The sequence below is a fragment of the Aristolochia californica genome, unplaced genomic scaffold (assembly GCF_029961685.1).
Source record: "Aristolochia californica isolate CCGP_79_NKW_82.1479 unplaced genomic scaffold, dmAriCali1.0.hap1 SCAF_11, whole genome shotgun sequence".
NCBI lineage: Eukaryota > Viridiplantae > Streptophyta > Magnoliopsida > Piperales > Aristolochiaceae > Aristolochia > Aristolochia californica.
Window position 1 is genome coordinate 2,980,337 of NW_027181782.1, and position 18,625 is coordinate 2,998,961.

Consider the following 18,625-nt stretch of genomic DNA (forward strand, 5'->3'; position numbering starts at 1 on the left):
TTTGAATCCATCCCCTCCAACCGTTGGGATTGACACCATAGCCTTCAGTTCCATACACAGTTTGAATCCACTTTTAACTCCAGAAGTTACTGTATCTCGGGTTCGCATTCTTGTCATTGAATTTTCTTCAGTTGGGTTTGAATCCACACGTGGATTCAGTTCCTACAATATGCATTCTTCGTACAAAGTTCAAATCCACTTTTAATTCCAAAAGTTAGGTAACTCGAGTTTGCATCCTTTTTCATTTCTTTACTTGCTTGAGGCTTCGCATCCTATTGGCTCGGTTTGAGTCCATCCTCCTTTTCAAGTTTTTCTCACACCATGGGTTTGAATCCTTTGTTATGATGGGTTTGAATCCATAAGAAGGTTCAACCCCTTATTTGATTCCGAAAACTTTCTATAAGTAGGATGTGCATCCTTTTTTCTTTTTTCTTCATTCAGCTAGGTCCGAATCCAGCTACGGATGCGAATCAATTTTTCAAAAAATTCTGGAAATATCTTAATTTCTGTAAAATTCTCATCAAATGGACAGTGTAGCAAGTATGTGTTATCATTAAAATTCTGGTGTTTTAGAGGCATTCCTAACCTTTTTTCTTTTCAAAGACAAGGGCCCTTTTTTTGTTTGAATTTCTTATCTATTTTAAAAAAAATTCTAATAACTATTCTACATCTACATTCAATAGATTCGATTGGCCTTTATCAGATCTTGACCATATTAAGAAATAATCAATTTAGTTAACACATTTGGAAATACATAGTATCCAAGAAGTGGAAATGATCCATTCTAATAAGTATATGTGGAGACAATATATGATCATATTTGCAAAGAAACTTGTATTTAGCAAGTCCATGTCAATCAATGATCTAATAAGCATAGATGTATCTATTCAAATAATGAATTGGATTCATTACCAGAGGATCTAAAATTTTCAAATATAAGAAATAATTAAGAAAAGAGGTTTTGGGATTTAATCCCTTCCTGTCACAAAGGGAGACATCTTCTCCCTATGGTTGGAAAGAACTGTAGCCTCAATATCACAAACACAATAAAAGAAGGCACACCATTTATTCGACTGAGATTATTACAGTTCAATAAAACTTGCTCTCAGTAATGAAGTTTAAACCCCTGCAACCCAGCAGTAAAGTCCTTCAAGTTAGTTAATATATGAAGGTAATATTCTTTAGTAGTGATGGACTTATAAACCGCATGGCCTTCAGTCAGAATGAACTCTTTCAAGGGGCCATGCAGAGACTTGGAACTGGGAGAGCCATACAGGCATGCAACCGATGTCCTTGGGCTTGCATTCCTAACCAAAACTCTGTGAGCCACGCTTTTGATTTGATCATTGGTTATAAGCTGCAAAGAGCAGTAAACATTAGAACTTAGTCATTTTTTATGCCCCTTTTGAGGATTACAATAGAGAATGGTTTTGGTTATGGAAGGAATATCGTGAAAGTGGAGAAAAATTAAAAGAGAAAGGGTTTATAAGATAATGAGATAAGGCAACATGTCAATTTGAAAATAACAATAAGATGTATTAAATGTATGGACTAGCATGGGGATGTTCTGAGTGAACATGACCCATTCATTTATTAGATTTTTTAATTTATTGTCTCCATGTGATTTGAAGGGACTATCCCACTTTGAACCTGTTAAAGATGAGATAAATAACCATTGATCACATAATCAATTGAACAAAAAACAAAAGAACCACATTAAGATCATTCCCCATCTTAACAAAATGTGTAAACTTACAATGCAAGGAAACACTCACTTGATCCAAGTTTATCCAGTTATATATTATGTGATAGAAGTATTATAAAATGCTGCAGATTCATTTGGGAAAGAAAAAAAAAAAAAAAAGATCTGAGGAAAACACATTATAATGAGTCCAGATCATGATGAGACATGGTTTAGGAAACCCGCCCACAGATAAGTACAGTACTAGTTACTACATGGAGACTGAAAAGAGAAAAAATGATCAATTATACCTGAAGGAGGACTCCAGTGTTAACCAGAAGAGCTCCATGCAGAGGAGGAATATCAACCCAAGTTTGCTGATGAAGAAACTGGAGCCCTCCAAGTTGGTCTTGCAGCAAAACTGTGAGAAAAGATGGATCACAATGTGAAACATTGCCGATAATAGGCTGAGAGTCGGGGGCTGGAAAATAGTAGTGGCAACCCACTGTCATCTCCTCCGTGCATTTTGCAGCTTTCAGTCGATCACGCCTCAGGCCAAGCATCTCTGAGATAATCTCAAATAAACTCTCCCCCAACCTCGTAACATGGTTCACATACTCCAACATAATGTCTCTGTGGAGTTCATCTTCTCAGATCATCACTTCAAACGATATTAAGAAAAGAAGTAATAATAAAAGGAATAACTCTGCCAACATTACTGACTGTTCTGGTTTCTGGAGTAGAGAGTCATACCTACGTGACTGTTCAAAACCAGCAATCCATACTGCAAAAAGGTTTAGAGAAACTCGAAGAACTCAAAACCCTAAAAGCTGGATGGGCTCGAGAGACGACTTTCTGTCCTCGTACCTAATAATTTTTTTTATTATTCTTTCGTTTGACGTCACGCATGACGATTAATCTTTTGTCATCTTCTCGCAGAGTAAAGTGGGAATTTCTCACTCGTTTCTCTCTTGCTTATGACCGAAAGGGATCAATACCTACTCCCAGCATTTGAATCCTATTAATGGAGATTAATTCGAATTAAACAAGAGAAAACATTTCCATTGGTTGGAGCGGTGAAGATTCAGAATCCAGGAGTAAAACTCTGCGTGCAGTATCTGCAACAGGATCTCACAAAGATCTAAGCTTGAGCGACAAGGTAAAAGTCTTAAGAAACGAGAAAGTGACAGACTACACAGATTCACAGACAAGTGGGGGAGTCTGCTGTTTGTGCAAGTTCTTCAAGTAGTCTCTATTCATGAAGGAAACGATGGAGAAAAGATGCATGAGGGGAGTGAGTGCTGAAAGGAAACAAGATAGTAAAAACCTGCAAGCGGATGGGATCTCTTCTGGGGAAGGAGCCTCTGGAGCGATGTCTACGACCAAGGTGTCTTTCAACTTTCGACGAATGCCGGCCTGACTGAAACCAGCCTTGAGCCTCACCTTCTTGCTGAGGTCCGGTACTGCGAGCGATTCCAGTACTTTTTTATGCTTGTTATCTTCGTGGAACCGACGGCTTCCTTCCAACATCTCCTCCATTACGTTCTGTGGGATCCCATGATTCACTAACTGAAACATTCCCCATGTCAACGTTGCACTTCGGACCTCCGCCACGATTTTCTGTCGTCCAACAAGATCGTTTATGTTGCCAAGGTCGATTATCGGTATCTCTGCCACCGTTCTCAGACCGTCAATCGAGTCGACTTGCTTGATCCCATCTACAGTTGGTAAATTGCTGCTCCTCCCTTCCACTGTCATCTCCCTCTCTCTCTGTCTCTCTCTCTTTCTCTCTCTTTCTCTCTCTCTCTCTCTCTCTCTCTCTCTCTCTCTCTCTCTCTCTCTCTCTCTCTCTCTCTCGCTCACTCTAGATCTCTCTCTGCTTGGGGTGATGGACTAAACACTTGATCTAGCAAGTGGGTATTCCTTCAAAAGAAGTTATGGTTTTGAAAAAACGCAAGTGGCTCATGACTGAACTTTATGCTGTCTTTTTCTATCAATGAAATGAATCTGTAACAGCGATTGATTTCACATGTGAGCTGTTTGAAAACATGCAAATGGGTACTCCGATGTGCAGAACATTAATACATTTGTATCTTCTTTTCATTCTTTCTTTCTTCAGGTTTCTTCTGCTAAGAATACTAGATTAATTTGTTCCCAAATATCAACCTCGGATGGATTAGGGTTTAGTCAACCAGCACCATGTTAGCTGTTAAACCAAATGTCTAGGTTCCTAAGTGGAGACAATAATTTGAGAGGACAGAGGGGACCAGTGACATAGGAAAATCCAAAACCAAAAATTATTCTAACTTGTGAAATTTAATCTCCAGATCGTCCAATAAGAAATGATTTAGACGTTGAGACCACGAAAAGCCACCAACAATGGCAGAGTATTCAATCGTCGCCTTGATGATTCTTCTATTTGTTCTTATCTTCAATTTGTTGGGTGATGGGTTGTTGTCGAGACTGGAGACAGTTTTTTCTGGGTTGAAAATTTGCCATGGGATCAAAACCTGATAACCAAGAAAAAAGTTCAGATGTATGCAGGCTTGAAAATAAGATTAATGGAAGTCAACTGTTGATCCCATCAATGTGTTCATGTTTTTGTGAAGACGAAAAGTGAGGATGAAGATTGGAAGTTTTCGTGCCCAGAAGTTTTCTAAGAAGCTTTTTAGTTGGAATTTGGAGGACTCAATTAGTCATCACCTTGGATCAATCTAAAATCCATCCAAATAGAAAAGGTAAAAGCTAAAATAAATTGACTTGGGTAGTTCATGGTTGGGTATCCTAAGTCACCTCTCATGGTGAGATAGAACCAGGAGCATCCTTTTCTGATAAAAAAAAGTTCCAGTCAAGATACCTGGTGGTTGAGACGTTTAGATCATTTCTTTGGCGATGCCATTGGAGAATTCGTTGATTATATCAAATTGCAGGGTTGGCACACTGTGAGATTAGGCAATGATAGGTAACAGAGAATTGTCAACTTCGATTTTCTAGTTGAAGAAGTCTATGGCAGCAAGCCTAAGCTAAGTAAGCAGTAGTTGACTGGCAATGAAGCGGGGAGTTTCAAAAATATTTTACTAGCCGACTACCATTGTAAAAGCATTTGACTCCTTATGAAGCAGAAGTTGAACTGCGAATAAACTGAGACTCGATTCCAATGCATTGGTGTCGAGTCCTTTGGCTCCAACGATCAAAACAAATTGACTCCATTTCCCCAGGAGGAGTCTACTCCTTCAGAAGGATTCTGCTCCAAGTCCACATATTTTGGTCAAGATTCAACTCCTATTCATGGTGGATTCGACTCCAACACTTTGAAAATTTTAAGATTTAAAAAATCCCATATTTGCCATCTCTAATTCACTTCTAATTTTTTAAGAACTTTCTTATGAAAGGGATTTGTGAAGAAGTCAGTAATTTGATCAATTGTTGTCACATATTTTAAGTTTATTACCCCATTTTCAACACAATCCTTAAATAAATTATGCTTGATATTAATATGCTTTTGTCATATGCACATGATTCAAGGATAAATTAATTTTAGAATCAAACTATAGCTTGCAGTCTCGTATGGTTTCCTTCTTCCAAAATATTCAAGTGTAACATAGCCATTGAGAGAGCCACTAATTATGTTTCTTTGAGAACCATGGCACTAAATAATTTTCCAAAAAGTGACATGTGCCAGAGGTGCTCTTTCTATCATCAAGGCTGCCTGAAAAATCACAATCTGAGTACCCTACAATCGAAAAGTCGCCGGTTTTGGGATAAAATGGGGCATAATGAAGTGTTCCCATTAAGTATCTAAAAATTGTTTTTACAACCATCACTTGGGATTTTTTTTGAGATTTGATTGAGATTTAGTATATAGGCAACAACATATGGAATATCTGGTCTACTGGCGATCAAGTAAATTTGATTTGATCTACACTCTTTCTAGCTTCATCCTTGCACAACCTTGTTGTAGAGCTAAGTAAGGTTGCTACACTCCTCTTGTCATCTATGCTGTATTTATTTAATATTTTAATCATGTATTTAGTTTGAGAGATATAAATTCCATCTTCACTTTGTTTTATTTGTAATTTTAAAAAGAAGTTTGACTCTATCATCATGCTCATTTCAAATTCACTTTTTATTAGGCTAGAAAGTTCTTTACATAAGTTTCCATTTATAGAACCTAACACTGTCATCTACATAAATTTGGACAACTAATATGTGTGGTCCTCTATTTTTTATGGATAGATGTCAACCTTGCCTCTAGTGAAGTCATTCTCAATTAAGAATAGACTCAACCTCTCATACCAGGCCCTTGGTGCTTGTTTCAGGCCATACCGAACCTTTTTGAGTTTGTACACATGATTTGGCTTAGACAAGTCTTCAAAGCCTGCTGATTGGATTACATCTACTTCTTCTTCTATGAGACCATTTAAGAAGGCTGATTTCCCATCCCATTTTATAGATTTTAATTTTTTATAGCCAGAGAAAGACAATAAAATCATAGAGGCTTCACGCCGAGCCACATAAGCAAAAGTCTCCTCATAATCAATCCCTTCTTCCTATGAGCAGCCTTGTTTCTTACTACCTTGCATTATTCATCTAATTTATTCCTAAATACCCATTTGGCTTATGACATTTCGATCATTAGGTAATGGAACCAAGTCACATACTGAACTTTTAGTGAATTGATTCCTCTAATCGCACAACTTCAATCCAAAGAGGTCTTTGTGTGCCTCTCTAAAATCCTTAGGTTTTATTTGAAAGATGAAGGCTTGATTTACTTCTTTTCTAGCTTGTTTTCTAGTGAGGTCACTTGATTCACCTATTACATGCTCTCTAGGATGGTCAGCCTTACATTGCCAAACTTTGGGCAACTTATGCACTTCTTCTTCCCTAATGTTTGGCTAAGGTGATTTTTTTGATAGGGCAATTCAAATTCTTGGTCCTGGTAGTTCTAAACTAAATCTTTCTTTTGGATTTGGCACACTTTGAGGTTGCTCAAGGTTTTTGTCAAGATCAGTTTCTTGAAGTCTTTCTTGAATCTCACAAGTTTCCTTTTCATTTTTTTTGGGTTGAATCGGGGTAGATTTTCTAGTGTTACTTTCATCAAACTTTACATGAATTGACTCTTCTAAAACCAAGGTTATCTTGTTAAGTACTCTATAGGCTTTGCATTTGGTTGAGTTTCCTACAAAGGCTCCCTAATCAGATTTTGAATCTAGTTTGTCTAGGTTATTCTTAGTTTTTAGAATGTAACATCGATTATCTAAATACTTTGAAATATCCAATGTTGGGTGCTCTACCATTCCAAAGCTTATAAGGGGGTTTTATTTGTTAGGAAGAAGACGCACTAATTCCAAACTAGTGAGAGCAATAATAATAATCGCAGAAGAACAAAAAAACAAACATGAAAATACATCAAGATTTATACAAGTTTGCCTCAAAGTGAGACTAAGTCCTGTCTTCCGCCGCCGCAATAATCCACTATGAAGATGAAATAGTTTACAAGAAAAATCGCACACTTACAGGTGTTTTCTCTAACCTATCTCAGGCCGCAATTCAAGATCCTTCTCCAATGATAAAACCCTAACAATGACGCCTCCAAAAATAAAGAGAAAATTAGGGCAACTGGATTACAAGTGTGAAATCCCCAAACCACCCTTAATGAGACAACAGTCAATATACCGTAGATCTGGCACCCCCGAACCCCTGGGGAGAGGGGCTTCCCGCCCCCCTTCCAACCCCCATGACGACCTTACCTCGAAGGTCAATCCGTATACCGACTCAACGTAAGGCATTAATTAGGCTCCACAACTTAATATTATTAAGTTGGGTCTCATGTATACTCTATTCACAACGTAGCAACTTGTGCTAAAATCCTTAACCCATAGATACTTGGGTATGTTAAATTCATTTAACATGGTTCTACACATGTCTTGAACCATTCTACTTTTCCTTTCAGCCACCCTGCTTTGTTAAGGTGTTCTTGGGGCAGAGTATTCGTGTTTATAACCATTCTCATTGCAATATTTAATCAAAGTCTCCCATAAATTCACCTCCTCTATCACTTCTAATCCTAGAAATTTTACTTTTTTCTCATTTTCAACCATATTAGACCATTTTATAAATTCTCTAAATGCATCACTTTTATGTGCAAGAGATCATGTCCATATATACTAAGAAAAATCATTAAAAATTGTAAATAAAAAATGCTTTACATCAAGATTAGCTACTCCAATGCCTCCATAAATGCATCACCAAATAATTGATTTTCAAAACTTAATTTTGGTAGACCTTGAACAATGTTTTTGGTTAAAAGATTTCTTAAAGATTTCACATCAACATGGCCTAATCTTCTATGCCACAAGTATTTTCATTACTAGCCATAAGACATGCAACACTTTTTCTAAGTTGGTCATCTATTTTATGAACATATACACGTTTTCTTTTCTCTTAGCTCAAATCGAGGAAAATTCAGGTCATCCATTCAAGCCAAACTCAACCTTGAATCCCTTGTCACATAATTGACTTGTGGTCAAGAGATTGTAATAGAGTCATTCAACATAAAGGACATTGTGTGTAGTAGGGAGAAAGAACATACATATAGTCCCTATACCTTTTATGTGTCCTTCCCCAGTTCCAAACGTGACTATTCCTCATTTCCTGAGATCTAGATGAATGGATATACTCTTATCTCCTGTCATGTACTCTAAAGATCCACTATCTAGGAACCAAGTTCCTTCTTTCCCATGACCTTTGAGATAGATTCTGTCCTCCTCGATATGCATTGACAAATTCTTGGATGGTGTTGTACCCTATGAATGGGTCCATAAGGGTTGGCACCTTTTTTTTGTCACGAGTGCTGGTTTTGTCCTTTTTATTTTTATACGAACAATCTATGTTGGCATGTCCTCTTCTTCCACAGTAAAAACATGTGGCTGGTTCACGTTTTGTGGTTCTTGCACTATTGGATTGAACTCCAGGTCCTTGAGGGGTTGTCTTAGAGTTTGTAGGGGAGTTGCCAGCTCCTTTAAGCACCTTAGGCACATTAAACACCCCCTTGCCTTTTGACTTCTTTTTTTTAGGTGCAAGGTTCCTCATTTGGTTCCCCCACAAATGTAAAAAAGTTCACTAGTCCTAGGTCTTACAAAATAGTCTTTCAAGTTTCCAAGACTAGCTTTTTCATCATAACCTAAGTCTCTTTTGTGATTGGATCATTCAAAATCTCCTTTCAACAATCTCTTTCATTTTCTAGAGAGACACATTTGGTCTTCAAGGCCTCGTGTTCATTCATGCTGACACAAGCGTCGTGTATCTCTAGATATTCATCTCTCTTAGCACATTCATAGTGCAATTTGACCACGTTCTCATGTTCATCACTTAAGGCATCAACTTTTGAAATAACCTCAATGTCAATTGCATTCAAATTTTCTATGTTGAATTTCTGGAAAAGAGAAAATAATTCATTGACTTATTTAATTTGAGTACATTGGGCCTCTATTTATAATAGAAATACGTAGAATCTTAATGAGATTAAACTACCTAAGTCCCAATTACACTCAGAATATAATTCCTAATCATAATCAAAACAACTACTTAAAGATAAATCCTAGAATAGTTAAACAACACTTAACAAAGTAGAACCCCTACCTCAAGCTGGAGTTTGTAACTTTAGCTTGCAAAGAAAAACATTCTTAGTCTTCGTCTTGGTCTTCAATCTTTATTGGCTAAAAAAATCTTCCAAGATCCCAATTCTCCATCTTTTGTTCTCTTCGTTACGTAGATATTTTGGTTACATAAAATTTAATTACCATAATATAAGGAATTCAGGAATTCTTCATTGTAAGTTACCTTTTACTTGCAGTTCTTCTTCTATTTCTCTACTCAAGTTGGGGATCACTTTTTTTCTTTGTCAAGAGGTCAAACTTGCACACAAAAAAATGCGAAAGAAGAAAAATCACCCCTAGCCCAACTACAAAACTCCAAACACCAGTCTAAAAAGGCAGCTCAAATTTAAATGTTTAGGGTTGGAAGGATTGGAATCCTTGTCATAACAAAGAGAGAATAAAGGAGTGACCTATAGAGAAATAAAAAAATTCAAAAGAGGAAGAGGTTTAGAGCTCACTAGGATGAGTAGAACCCATTGGGAGGTATAGAACCCATTGGGAGGAGTAGAAACCACTAAGATGTGTAGGACCCAAAGAGAGATATCAAACCCATTGGAAGGAGTAGAACCCACTAGGAGGATTCAAACCCATGGGAGGATCCGAACCCATTTGAGCAAGAGAAGTTTAACTTATAGAAGGGTTCAATCCCATTGGGAGGAGTAGAAACCACTAAGATGTGTAGGACCCAAAGAGAGATATCAAACCCATTGGAAGGAGTAGAACCCACTAGGAGGATTCAAACCCATGGGAGGATCCGAACCCATTTGAGCAAGAGAAGTTTAACTTATAGAAGGGTTCAATCCCATTGGGAGGAGTAGAAACCACTAAGATGTGTAGGACCCAAAGAGAGATATCAAACCCATTGGAAGGAGTAGAACCCACTAGGAGGATTCAAACCCATGGGAGGATCCGAACCCATTTGAGCAAGAGAAGTTTAACTTATAGAAGGGTTCAATCCCATTGGGAGGAGTAGAAACCACTAAGATGTGTAGGACCCAAAGAGAGATATCAAACCCATTGGAAGGAGTAGAACCCACTAGGAGGATTCAAACCCATGGGAGGATCCGAACCCATTTGAGCAAGAGAAGTTTAATTTATAGAAGGGTTCAATCCCATATATGTCAAAGATAGAAAAAAGGATTTGAATCCACCAAATAGAAACTTTTGGAGTAAAAAAGGATTTGACTTCTATAGGATGCAAAAGCAAGAGGAGTTGAACCCAAGGCATACGATCAATCTCATGTTGTAGAAATTTTAAATTTTAGAATATTAGGCCCATATCCGAAAGCTATAACTCTCCAAATTTGTAAAGTGACATACCAACACGTTCAACAGCAAAAATGTAATTTTTTGGAAGTTCCATTGTGTTGTTTACTCTAATGCTTATCTGTTAAATATTGATTGAATAGTTAGAACTCGATTGTTGAACATGTGCCATGTGTTTTTAAGATCATATTTAATTCAACAATTGTATTGTATGTAATTATGAGACTCTGCCACTCAAAATCTGTATTATCAACCTTCTTTATTTTCAAATTGCATCTTACCTAATTATATGTTGGTTTATTGGGACATTGGAAATAGGCTTTACAAAACATTAATATTCGGGGCCAAGATTTCAAATCCAAGTGTTTGGAAGCTCAAATTTTTAGATTTATTGTTTACCTTGGTCAAGTACATTGAACTAGAGCAATAACATTTTGAAATCATTCATTAAATTCAGTTCAAACTACCATTCATGGGCTATACGTTGAAATCAAATATTACAATGAGCTATTTTATGTTCATTCATCCATTCAAAAAACCAATCCTAGATTTACATTGAACTAGTATTTTCAAATCAAATCATTAAGGACTATCTTGTGTTGCCTAAATTTTCAAATTAAGTTATGACGGGTTCATTTAAGTTGTTGATTACATTGGTAGCTACTTAAGATTGGTGGTGTACCTATTTGTTTGTGTTGAATTGTCAAATCACCCTATTGAGAGGTAATATACATTGGGATACATTAAGCAAATTGTTAAATTTCTGAAAAATAGAAAAACTTCATTGACTTGATGTAATTTGAGTACATGAGCCTCTATTTATAATAAAGGAAAGTAGTACAGTCCAATTACAATTAAACTACCATTATTCCAAATACACTCAAAGTCTAACAGTTAAAGATAAGTTCTAGTATAATTAAATAACTCAACATAAATAGAAGACTAACATAACTAAAACACATTTAAATTGAGACTCTTGTGAGACCACCTTTTGTGAGACTCTTGTAAGACTCCACCATATTAATTCTAGTTCTGTCAGATTTTTTACTGTAAACCTTCCATATCTTCTCTTCTACATTCTCCCTTAAAGTGAAGTTTATAACTTTAGCTTGCAATGATAAGGATTCTTGGTCTTCAATTTTCTTTGCCGCAAATTTTTTTTCATAGATGCTGAAACATCACCTTTTGTGTTTCCCCTTTCTTGAATATTGTAGTCACATAAAATTACCACAATATGTGGAACAAAATACCTCTTTCTTGTATTTCTTCTTATACTTTTCCCCCTCAAGCTGGGGATAAAAAAGACATAGAGTCCCAACTTGGACAAAACATAATATAGGAGAAGAAAATTACTCCTAGCCGTACGACAAAGCTCCATACACTAGTCAAAATAGTCATAGTCTGAAACACACTCCACTCAATTTTAAAGGCGAAAAACTAACCCAAATTTAGGGCTTAAAAAAGAGACTACTCACTTTTTAAGGGTACCTCAAACACAAATCACCTATTGGGTGAAGAATAAAAGACTTGACTCAAAGCTGGATGTTGGGCACACTCCTATATTTTTTAGATAGTGGGTCTAGGTATTACTCTAAAGTGATAAAAACACTAGAAGACAAACTGAAGAAATACTTGAGGAAAACAAATTTAATTGGAAGGCGGTGACTATGCAACTCTCATACTTCCAAAGTGACATTTTTTTTATTTTGAAAAACTAGGGGAGACTAGAACGATAAAATTAATAAACTTGACCAAGTATAACTTTTTCGGGTTGATCACAATTTTTCGGAGTTAACTATGTAGAAGATATACAACCAAGTAACAAAAACACAAAACTTGAAAAAAACATTGACTTTGACAACACTGGTAATTGCATAACTTTACTTCAATTTTTTTTCCCAAATTGATCAATCCATATGAGGAAATTTTCTAATCAAATACTCAATGAATTCCTATCCGGAATACTTTTCAGATTCTGCAGAATCAAAATAGAAACTTTCTAATGATAAACTTTGTAGATTTAGCAACACTCTATTAAATAAGACTTTCAAAAGATAAGAGATTTTTTGGATGAAAGAGACTTCAAAAAAGAAGATAGTGTTAAAGTATGACAAAAAAAATCTCTGATTAGAACAAATTTGGCTAAAAAACTCGGATTTTAGGAGAAAAATAAACTCAATTCACATCAATGTTTGGAGAGATAATAAGAGAGAAAATAGAAAAAAAGGAGAGATTTTTGGCAGAACTGACCTTTGGTACTTCTGATACAAATATCTCCCAAAATACATCTCATAATCACAAACGGTTTGTTTCTAAAGAAAATAGACTCAACGATCTTTTATTTTATATCTAATTTGACATAACAAAAATTTTATTGAATCTTTTATGACCTTTTAATTATTTTCATTATATAACTTGACCTTTGTTGAATCCAATGTGAATATCTCCTTAAATATAGATCACATTGCATGAAATTTTATCCTTATGAAACTAGAATTTGATACCTTTCATCCAAGTATAACAAGTCTTCATAAAATGAACTTATTTTTAGAGAAAGAACCTGCTATTTTTTGGACTTTGAAATTGGGCTAAACTGAGTACTCTTTCTTCTTACGCCAACATAACCATTGATCCTCGCAAAATTGGTATCTCCCTCTAGTAAAATCATATTGAGAATTGATTTAATAAGGTAGAAAATAGACTTAAATATTTTTCCTTTGACATATAAATCTCCATATAAAACCTCGTTATTGATGGCTTAAATGGCTCTAAAAGTGTAGCTTTTTGTTGCTAGTTGAACCTTGAACCTCTCTTGCAGTTTGACCTTAGTTCCTTTAAATATTGATTTCTCTTTGTAGAAAACTCTGATTGCCAAAATTATTGTTGTGTTGGAAATTAGAGTTGGAGATCTTTCCGTAAATATATAATTTTCCTTATAAAAAGATACATATTCAGGTGTGAACACCAAAAAAATAGGTACTTGGACAAGAAAGAAAGAAAAAGGATAAAAAACAAACCTAAACTATTTGAGATGATTGATCATAAAAGGATCACATTATTTATGGGTTGACCGAGTCAACTCACAAAACCAACTCTGATACCTTATTGAATTTCTAGAAAAGAGAAAAACTCCATTGACTTGATGTAATTTGAGTTCATGGGCCTCTATTTATAAGGAAAGTAGTAGAGTCCAATTACAATTAAACTACCCTTATACCAATTACACCCAAAATCTAACACTTAAAGGTAAGTCCTAGCATAATTAAATAATTCAACATAAATTAAAGATTAACATAACTAAAACACCTTTGAACTGAGAATCTTCTTTGAGACCACCTTATGTGAGACTCTTGTAAGATTCCACCAAATTAATTTTGGCTCTGTGAGACTTCTTACTATGAGAGTCATATAAGAGTCTTCCATATCTTCTCTTCAAGACTAATAATCCTTGCAATTTGGGTCAAACTTTGAGTAGGCATGAGGGTTTACACCCTAAAGAATTTGAGAGAAATTGTTATGGTTGAGGTACTGGGATCAACAAATTGAATTTAATGCTGGGTGAGCCATAAGACCTTGTGTAGGTAAGCAATGTTGAAAATCCTTTTTTGGGTCTAGGATGGCGTGCTTAGTGAGTTGTTGAAAATTCCTGTGTGATTTTAGGCTTGTATAGCCTCCTGAGCTATTGAAAAATCCTTTTTGTGGGTCTAGGATAGTGTTCCTATTTAGCTATTGTAAATCTAAGTGAGGTTGTGCTATAGTAAATTGATAGTTGTGGTCAAATGAGTGGCATAAGTCCCTGTATGGGTAGCACTATAATTGATTTAGATATAATTTATTATAGATATTGTAGGGCAACCCAAACTTAGTAAAACCTCAAGGTGCTAAAACAACTTGGGGAATGGACTAGCATTAATCACCTAGAAATCCTATATGTACTTTGTTTATAATTACCACTTAAAGTGGAGTAATAATAATCTTAGCTTAATTCATAATGAACCAGGATTACTTGTAGTAATTTTGGGATTAAGATTGTCGTAAGATTGAGTAATTGCTTCATCATCAACATTGCCATATAATATGTACTTTCAATTAATTGAGTGCCACTTACATTTGGTATCAAATATCAACAACAGGTTTATAGAGTCCAATATTCCTCCAAACACTTGAATTTCATTTCCAAAGAATCCAACACCGATTTTTTTTTGCAGAAATGTTCCCTATCTTCTTGCTGGAAACTGATACCAAGTCGGCCTGGAGGGATTTTCCACATTCATAGAAGGGTTATCCTCTTCATTTGTCAAGAGCAGCTACCGTGTTCTTCAGCATTAGTGGTCCTGACGTCTTTTCTTTATGTGCTTGACTTGCCAATTTCATTCCCAGGCTTCTCTTCTTCCTAGAGGCATGTGGTTTTAGCCATGGAAAACTGCTAGTTTTATCAAGCAACGAGTCCAATGATTTTTTACAGCATGAACATGGCTTCAACTCCTACCTGCAGAAAAAAAAATTGGTTTGAGAAATCATATTTGATAATATAATAAGTAGGTCAGCCATCAAAGAAGGTCCAACCTAGGACATATAGGTTGGCTTATCTGTAAATGCCCTAGATTCACCTATAGCTTCCAACAGTATATGCTTGCAGCAACCGCCATCTTACGGTAGGATCACATGCCTTCTCCAAATTCCAACCCTTGAGAACCCCAAACACCAATTTCACTCCGCAAAACAGAGAGTTTGATTCAGAGAAATTGAGAGAAATGGCAGGAGGAAAGAGTAGTACTATCACCGTGAATGAGGCGGTAGCCATGGCGGAGGTCAAAACAGGAACACTGATGATTCCCATAATCGACCTTGCTGGAGTTATCCATGGCTCTCGCCGTGCGGGGATCGTCAAGCAGATCCAAGGGGCTATGGCGGAGTGGGGAATCTTTCAGGTTTTGAACCATGGCATCTCCTCCAACGTTCTGCAGGAAATGTTGGAGGGGAGCCGGCGGTTTCATGAAGAGGACATGCGAGGTCAGGAGGCCCTCTACTCGTGGGATCTGAAGAAGAAGGTGAGGTACAGAAGTCATTACTGCCAGCAGGGCGCTCGCCCGGGCTGGAAAGGCTCCTTGATCGTCGAGATGGCTCCCGAGCCACCCGCCCATGAAGAGCTGCCATCAGTTTGCAGGTTTTCTTGCTTTCTTGTCTTGATTTCTGCAAAGGTGACTACTCTCCGGCTACAATCGACAGTGGAGCTTCCACTGTGCCTGCATGGCGGGACCCTGCTGCGTCTCTACCAAGGGAGCAGTCCGTCTAGATCATAGATTACCATCGAGTTTCACGTCCGGAACAACAGAATCTCAACTAGAGACTTGCCGTTCTCCATGGCTATGCACGTCAGATTTCAGTTTTTTTTTCCCTTTTTTTCCTTCTAAAAACCGTCGACCTTCTATATTAATTCTCTTTTCAGCGAAACAGTGTGACCTGTTTAGACAAAACACCTGAAAATTTTTAAAATTAGGTTTTCGAATTGACCATTTGACAGAAGGTGGTGAGGTAGGAGAAAAGCTTCCATCGACCCAGATCATGGAAGCCTGCTAGCCAATGCAAGGACATTTTTTTCTGAAAATATTAAAAACCCAGTTGTGAAAACTACACGACAAGGGCATAAACGTCATGCATGACATCATCTAGCAAATTAAAATTTTCCCTTCACTTTAAAATACGAGGAAATATCTCATGATTGGTCCAGACAGTCATCTCTTGAGCCCATCTAGACTTTATAGAGTTTAGGGTTTGGAGCTCTTCCGAATCCTCTCTAGTGTTAGGTCTTAGGCTCTAGGGTTCTCTGTAATCGTCACGAATGACGCCAATGCGAAGGTGTTTGATTCTTTGCCCCTGAGAACGAGGAGGCAGAGATAGTCTGGTCGTGGCCCTGTAAACTGGGAAAATGGTCCTTGGTCTACGATCTCCCATGCACCGATTTTCCGAGTTATTTTGAATTAAAACACGAGCTTGATGTTGGTTTTGCAGAGAGATTTTGATCGAGTATGTGAAGCATGTAAGCAGTCTCGGAGAGACGTTGTTTGAGGTGATCTCTGAGGCACTCGGTCTCGAAGCTGATCGCCTGAAGCAGGCGAAATGCGACGAGGGCATGCTGGTCAGCTGCCACTACTATCCTCCCTGTCCCAACTCTGAACCCAAGATCGGCAGTGTTCAGCATTCCGATCCATCGTTCTTGACAGTTCTGCTCCAAGACCAGATTGGAGGTCTCCAGGTTCTCCATGATGGTAACTGGGTCAATGTTACTCCTGTGCATGGAGCTTTAGTCGTCAATGTTGGAGATTTCCTTCGGGTACTTTTTTCCATATTTCTGATTTCTGAAACGAAAGTAAAAACATATCCGTCACGTAGTTAACTCCGTAAGATATATGAACTGTTTACAAGATATCTGCATCCAACAGTAGAATTTCTTCTTTGCATGATCACGCTATTTATGGTTGCCATTGATCAGCTTCTGAGTTTTGTTTTTCTTCTCTCTTTTGCTACAGAAAAATAAAAGATAAGTGGATGAAACGAAATCTTCCGTTCTCTCTTTTTGGAAGAGATGCTTGACTCTTTTACTATTTCAACATTTTATTTCTTTCAAAAATTATAGTGATTGATGATAGAAATAATCCAAGATAATTTTTTTTTTTACTTTTCATTTTTACAGAGAAAACATAAAATTTATTTATGTTGATTTCAATAAAATATGCCCACTGGGAAGATAAATATCTTCTGTTAATATAACTATCATAATTCCTGTGACAATCTTACCTCATTTTGGTGCATTCAAGTTCAGAAATGTTCTATTTCCTGAATCTGGCTCAACCACCGAAAATCACACTATACCCAGTTCCTATCGTAGGAACTTGAATCCGATTTGATTATGGGATCTGGATCTGTATATTAGATATAAATATACAATATATTCCTCTACAAGTTGCAGCATATTTACTACAGAAACTTGTCTCAGGTGCAGGCTCTGTAAGGATTTCTTTTTTTCCCCAAGAACATGCTGTTTCAACTCAAGAATGAAAAGGAATGCGAACAAGAAATATTGGATTTTGAAACAAGAAAAATCACTAACAGATTTCTTTGATTGTCTTCCATGCTCGCAGCTTGTAACAAATGATAAATTGAAAAGTGTGGTGCACAGGGTGATGGTAGACGACGTTTCTCCAAGGTTATCTGTGGCATGTCTCTTCGTTTATCCGACATCGACGATGCCGTTTGGCCCCTTGAAAGAATTTGTCTCTGAAGGCAATGGATCCCTGTATAGAGAAATCACCAGTCAAGAGTATTTTGTCCATTTACTCTCTAAAGTGGTGGACTGCACCAGCGGCTTGGCTGAATTTAAACTCTGATCATGGAAAGTAATGTTGTATTTACTATCATAAAGTCTTAGATTGTGAAATAAAGTTGTTTATGAACATAATTCTTGTTTTTGGCAGTTGATGCAATCTTAGGTTTGATAATACCTGTTTATCATATTAATTATATTACTATGAATGTCTAGTTAATCGGAATTATTTCAACTATGTCATATTCATATGTTATATAAAATTTCGACCTTGTCGATGATGTGCGATGATAATTATTCTTCAGTTTCAAAGGAACATCTTTTCTCACTTATGCATATCAAGTGAAATGAGTCCTTAAACTTGTTTTGTTATTATTAAGATCCCTTTATCGATCTTAATTCCTCTGCCTAGAGGAGCTGTTGCTGCCAATATGATTTTAAGTATATTTCTGTTTTCCTATATATAACTCTATATGATCATAACCTTGTCCACTTAGTGACAACATAAATACAAGTAATAGCAAGGTGACATTTGTCTCACTATATGTTGCATAAAGTTCTATTCAGATGGTCAAGCATGGAAATAAGGCATCTATTAGGATCATACCTTAAAACTTTGTATTATTATGGAAATTTCTATATATGTTTATAGCTCCTGAAATGTTAATTGGAGAAATTACCTGTTTGCTAGAAAAA

At 36.6% G+C, this 18,625-nt stretch overlaps 2 protein-coding genes across 2 annotated transcripts; one reads left to right on the top strand and one right to left on the bottom strand.

The window, feature by feature from the left end:
* Positions 1–1,105: 1,105 nt before the first annotated feature.
* On the bottom strand, positions 1,106–3,439 carry LOC137944570 (1-aminocyclopropane-1-carboxylate oxidase homolog 11-like). The gene is made up of 3 exons (XM_068790253.1): positions 3,009–3,439; positions 1,993–2,314; positions 1,106–1,357 (listed from the first exon to the last, which is right to left on the bottom strand). The coding sequence occupies exons 1-3, from the start codon at positions 3,437–3,439 to the stop codon at positions 1,106–1,108; spliced, it is 1,005 nt and encodes a 334-aa protein (XP_068646354.1).
* An 11,920-nt stretch (positions 3,440–15,359) lies between these two features.
* On the top strand, positions 15,360–17,993 carry LOC137944571 (1-aminocyclopropane-1-carboxylate oxidase homolog 11-like). The gene is made up of 3 exons (XM_068790254.1): positions 15,360–15,772; positions 16,618–16,939; positions 17,748–17,993. Exons 1-3 carry the CDS (start codon positions 15,360–15,362, stop codon positions 17,991–17,993), a joined length of 981 nt encoding a protein of 326 aa, XP_068646355.1.
* The last annotated feature ends 632 nt before the right edge of the window (positions 17,994–18,625 follow it).

What these genes read in the sequence shown, in the direction of transcription:
- LOC137944571 (XM_068790254.1), top strand. Translation starts at nt 15,360, where the DNA reads ATGGCAGGAGGAAAGAGTAGTACTATCACCGTGAATGAGGCGGTAGCC. An exon ending in GAGCTGCCATCAGTTTGCAG is followed by an intron (nt 15,773 to 16,617) that starts GTTTTCTTGCTT and finishes TTGGTTTTGCAG; the next exon opens with AGAGATTTTGATCGAGTATG. An exon ending in ATGTTGGAGATTTCCTTCGG is followed by an intron (nt 16,940 to 17,747) that starts GTACTTTTTTCC and finishes CCATGCTCGCAG; the next exon opens with CTTGTAACAAATGATAAATT.
- LOC137944570 (XM_068790253.1), bottom strand. Translation starts at nt 3,439, where the DNA reads ATGACAGTGGAAGGGAGGAGCAGCAATTTACCAACTGTAGATGGGATC. An exon ending in GAGATCCCATCCGCTTGCAG is followed by an intron (nt 2,315 to 3,008) that starts GTTTTTACTATC and finishes TGAACTCCACAG; the next exon opens with AGACATTATGTTGGAGTATG. An exon ending in ACACTGGAGTCCTCCTTCAG is followed by an intron (nt 1,358 to 1,992) that starts GTATAATTGATC and finishes TGCTCTTTGCAG; the next exon opens with CTTATAACCAATGATCAAAT.